At 39.5% G+C, this 5,394-nt stretch overlaps 1 protein-coding gene across 1 annotated transcript in view; it reads right to left on the minus strand.

Annotated features, from left to right (window-relative positions):
• The window catches only part of LOC119408699 (NACHT, LRR and PYD domains-containing protein 14-like), a 108,663-nt gene that overhangs the window by 13,477 nt on the left and 89,792 nt on the right, over positions 1 to 5,394 (minus strand). Inside the window, 1 exon segment of the mRNA XM_037675544.1 lies at positions 4,055 to 4,228. Coding sequence (XP_037531472.1) covers positions 4,055 to 4,228 — 174 coding nt within the window.

A 5,394-nucleotide genomic window follows, 5' to 3' on the forward strand; every position in this document is an offset into this window, starting at 1 on the left:
GATTTTATGGCAAGCCATGTTGACATATTTGGATTTTATGGCAAGCCATGTTGACGTATTTAGATTTTATGACAAGCCATGTTGCCATATTCAGTAATTTGATCGAGGCTGATCCGCTGACACAATCAGAAAGCCGGCCTGCCCATCCAGCACATTATTATGGCCTGGCCCGCCCTGATTTCGGGTCGGGTGGGGCCGGGCTTCGGGCCCGAGTTAGAAATGACAGCTCTAAATAGTCCTACGTGATCTGCACCAGTTTTCATAAAGCTGTTTAGATTGAAGTGACTTGAAGAAAACGATGTTGAAGACTCGATCTTCAAGAAATTATCATAAACCACACAGAATATTTATATAGCATCACCCACAGCTCTGCATATATTTAGTTCTACAAATGTCTGCGCAGCTGATCAACGGGAATTTGAAATTGGATCAAGTCATCGTACGGCAGACTGACTGAAAGAATAATGGACACACTAAGCTCCATCAACACATTGCACCCAACATGTTCACATGGACAAAACAACATACCTTAACAATAAATTTAATGGTTCCTATGTCATTGAAGTTGTTATTTTAATAAATGCTCTAAAAACACTGTTTATTTGTCATGTTTTTCTCTGGCTTTAATCCAGAACAGACTAAATCTGTGACTATTTTAAGACCAGTCTGTGCAGGTCTTAGAGTTAAACCAGTTCAAACAGCATTGTAGTCTGGGACTAGCCTTAATCTCGTCTGTGAAACCGGCCCTAAACATTTTAATCTAATAAAACTAATCTAATAAAATCTGTTTATTTAACGCAGGCCTGTGGCGCCCTCTGCTGACAAGAAGTGTAACAACCACATGTTGATTCATAATAACTGATAGAAACACATGAAAATATCTATAATATAAATTAGATGATATCTAGGTTATATTATCTGTTATTGTGTATATTATTGATTATATATTTCTAATTGATGTAAATGCTGTACAGCTATAATCTCATATATTCATGATTTATTATATTCATGTCAGATCAGCTGTTAATAATCTATAATCTGAGGGTGATGTTAGTGTGAAACTGGGGTTTGAAAGGAGGCGGGTGATATGCATTTCTATAAGGAACGCTTTAATTTAAACTGGTTTTGAAGAGGATTAGTGGATTTTACTGAACAGGTTCTGTTTCAAGCCAAAACATGAAGATTGTGTTTCTGCAGGAGCAAAGACAGACGGTCCGCTTCTACTGAGAACAAACATTACAGGAGAGAAGAGAACAAAGAGAGGATAAAAGACCCGGAGCACGTCCCCCAGTTAGAGGAATGCATATCACCCGCCACCTTTCATGCCACATTAAAACTGAAATCATCATAAGAAAATTCTAAGTTCATCTCAGATTGTTTTGGATCAAAGAAACTGAGACAGAACTTGATCAAATTTTTATAAATTTATTTTAAAAGAAGAAAAGAAAATAGAAAGCTCTTTCTGTAAAAGTAGTGATTCTAGCTTCATTTACAGATAATCTGAATGATTTCTTTAACCTTGACTTTAGCTTGATTGGTTCAAAGTAAATACAACACAGAAGCAGTCATCAATCAACCTTTATTTAGACAGGTAAATCCCATTGAGCCTCGAGGACTCATTTACAAGAGAGACCTGATTTCAACAAAGAAAGATGACAACAATGGACAACAGCAACAACAATAAACAATTATAAAAAGTCATAATACAGTTTTTTTTTGTTTTTTTTTACAAATAGGATGGCTAAAAGGAAAAGGTAACAAAAAAACAAAAAAACAGCTAGATTCTAAGGCGAATGTAGAAAACTAAAAACAGGAACATGTCTGCATTGGTCCCTGCCAGGAGTCCAACAGATTCTTAAAGCCACTTAGAGAGGTCAAGGTCGAGAGCTTCAAATCTTTTTGTAAGATATAACATAAGAGATAACAGGAGCGGAGTAGGAGAAGGCCCTTTTGCCTAGTTCAGTCCTCACTGTGGGAACACTGCATGTAATAATGTCCTGAGAGCGCACGCTGTAGCTGCACTCACGCAGAGACATGTAGGAGGAGATGTATGAAGGCTGCAGACCAAGAAGTGATTTAAAGATGAAAATGTACCAGTGAGAGAGTCTGTGTGAGGTTAATGATGTCCAGTTAACCAGTGAATACAGGGTGCAGTGGTGGGTACGATAATCACAGCCAGTTATGAATCTTAGTGCACCATGATAGACAGCATCCAACATCTGCAGGGTTCTTGTAGGAGCGTTCATGTAAATAATATCACCGTAATCGACGGAGGGAAGGAAAGTCACAGATACAAGGCGTTTTCTAGCATTCAGGGTTAGACAGGATCTGTTTCTGAAAAAGAAACCCAGTTTAACTTTCAGTTTCTTTACCAAGTTTTCCACATGGAGCTTAAAAGAGAGATGTGAGTCGACCAAGATATCCAAATATTTATAGGAATCAACAAACTTAATGGGGACATCATTTGAGGATAAAATCGGAGGAAGAACTGCTGGGACCAACTTCCTATTTGAAAAAAGCATCCCTTTGGTTTTGTCGGCATTTAGGACAAGTTTGAGACGGAACAAATCAGTCTGGATGTTGTTAAATGCAGATTTCAAAAGCTGGAAAGCCTTAGCAACAGTTTTAGCTCGACAATAAACAACTGTGTCGTCAGCATAGAAATGTATGGATGCATTAGGGATGTTTTTACCTACATTATGTATGTAGATTGTAAAGAGGGTGGGTCCTAAGACTGAGCCTTGTGGTACACCATTGTTGACTGTTAAATAATTGGAAGAAGTACCATTATGTTGAACACATTGCCTCCGGTCTGAAAGATAGTTAGAGAACCAACCAATGGTGTGTTCTGAGAAACCAATTTCTGAGAGTTTATGACACAAGATGAATATAAATATAAAAAGATCAAAGTTCATCATCATCAGGATCCAATCAGTTTCTTATCAAACAACCTGCTGCTGCTTCAACCTCTGTGGATCATCAGAACTCAGCTCTTCTTTCCTCCACTAAGATCTTCGCCTCCACCTGCAGAGAGAAGAGAGAGTGAGAGAGGAGCTAACTTACTGTCTGCAGCCTCTCTCCATCAGCTTCAGTCAGTCATGCAGCATCATCATCATCATTGTTCCTACATCATCAGAAATATTGTTATTGAAAACTTTCAAAGGACATCTACTGACCTCAGAGACTGCAGTTTTTAGTCTGGACTCTCCACAAGATCCAACAGCTGCTGAACATGTGGAGCCTGCAGGTTGTTGTTACTCAAGTCCAGTTGTGTCAGATGGGAGGGGTTGGACTTCAGAGCTGAGACCAGAGAAGAACAGCTGATCTCTGACAACCTGCAGCACTCCAATCTGAATAAAGAATAAAAGATGTGAGCTGAAGCCAACAGGAGTCAGACGTTCTGAGCTGAGGAGCGCACGATTCTTCAGCCTCCATGCACGTGGAACAGCTTTTCATACTAAATGTTGACTTGTGCACAATAAAAGTGTCTTTTTGCTCTTTACACTCCAACTAAAACTATTTTGTGGGACGAGCCGAGACTCTGCAGCAGCATTCAGCTGGGAACAACGCAGCACTTCCAGGGTACGTTGAAGTCTGTCCTGGTAATCTTTACAGAGGTTTACACATGGAACAAGGAAAACTTCACCAAGTCAGCTAATACAACAATTAAAAGTACAGAGATGAAGGTCAGAAACATTACTGATAGGAATGTTTTTATGATAAGACAAAAATATGATGAAAAGTTGTATTTACAACGGTTTAAAATGGCTGATTGTCCCTGATGAACACTAAAGGGCCGTAAAGTTACTGTGAGCTTACAGGAGCATTTAAACTATTCTGACTAAATAAATGACTTTACAAGGATTTTTAGGCTTTGTCAGGAACATCTGTGGTTATTGACAGCAACAAAATAAAACATTAAAATGTGGGGCTGGTTTTAGACCCTCAAAGGGTTAAATGAATGAAACATTTATAAATGAATAAATTATGAAATATCAGGGAATGATTTTAGTTGGACAAACATAGAAAACCTCCAACAGCTGAAGTAACTGACCTCAGAACCTCCAGTCTACAGTTTGGACTCTCCAGGAAACCACAGAGCTCCTTCACTCCAGAGTCAGACAGCTGGTTGTGACTCAGGTCCAGTTCTGTCAGATGGAAGGGGTTGGACTTCAGAGCTGAGACCAGAGAAGAACAGCTGATCTCTGACAACTTGCAGTCCCCCAATCTGAATAAAGAATAAAAGATGTGAGCTGAAGCCAACAGGATGCAGGTTCAAACTGAAATATGAACTAAATGATTGAAGTGGACAGAATTAGTTTTACTGGATGTCAGAGACACAAAAACTGAATCCATTCAAGGCCTAGCATTCCTGGAAGGAATGCATATCATCCGCCACCTTTCATCCCACACTTTGACACTAAGATCATCTTGTGATGAGAAACTTGTAGCGTTTTGGTCAAACCTTGTAAATAACGTTATGAACCATGTCATATGATATTCTGAGATCTCAGCTGGTCTGTTAGAGCTCAGAGTCTGGCTGGTGGATGACTCTCAGCTACTACCACTCCACACGTTAGATCAGGACAAAAAGGAGGTGTTTCTTGATTTTAATCTTTAAATAAAGTATATTTTTTTTATATGAGCTGCTTTTAGTTTTGTGTCTTAAATTAAAATAGTAAATACATGTAGATTTATTTTTTTATAGACTTAAGTAAAAAAAAAAAAAAAAAATTCAAGTCCATCCATTAGCTTTTACCCGCTTCATCCTTTTTGGGTCACTGGCGCACATGTCCAGCCATCACTGTGTGAGAGGCGTCTGACACCCTGGACAGGTCTTCAGTCCATCACAGGGTCACACAGATAAACAACCATTCACTCTCTCACTCACACCTAGATAAATTTTAGAGTTACCAATCAGTCTAACATGCATGTTTTAGGTCTGTGGGAGGAAACAGGAGTACCTGGAGAAAAACCACACAGATGGAGAGAACATGCAAATTCCACCCAGAGAGGCCCCTGGACCTCGATTTGAACCAGGGCAACCTGCTCACTGAGAGGAAGCAGCTCTGCTAACTTTGGCATTGTGCTCAAATAGAAAACCTCCAACAGCTACAGTGAACTGACCTCAGAAACTCCAGTCTACAATTTGGACTCTCCAGGAAACCACAGAGCTCCTTCACTCCATAGTCACACGGGAACTTGTAACACAGGTCCAGTTCTGTCAGATGGGAGGGGTTGGACTTCAGAGCTGAGGCCAGAGAAGAACAGCTGATCTCTGACAACTTGCTGATATTCAATCTGAATAAAGAATAAAAGTTGTGAGCTGAAGCCAACAGGATGCAGTTTCAAACTGAAATATGAACTAAATGATTGAAGTGGACAGAATTAGTT

This window comes from Nematolebias whitei, chromosome 1 (genome assembly GCF_014905685.2).
Source record: "Nematolebias whitei isolate Nwh7 chromosome 1, NemWhi1, whole genome shotgun sequence".
Lineage (NCBI taxonomy): Eukaryota > Metazoa > Chordata > Actinopteri > Cyprinodontiformes > Rivulidae > Nematolebias > Nematolebias whitei.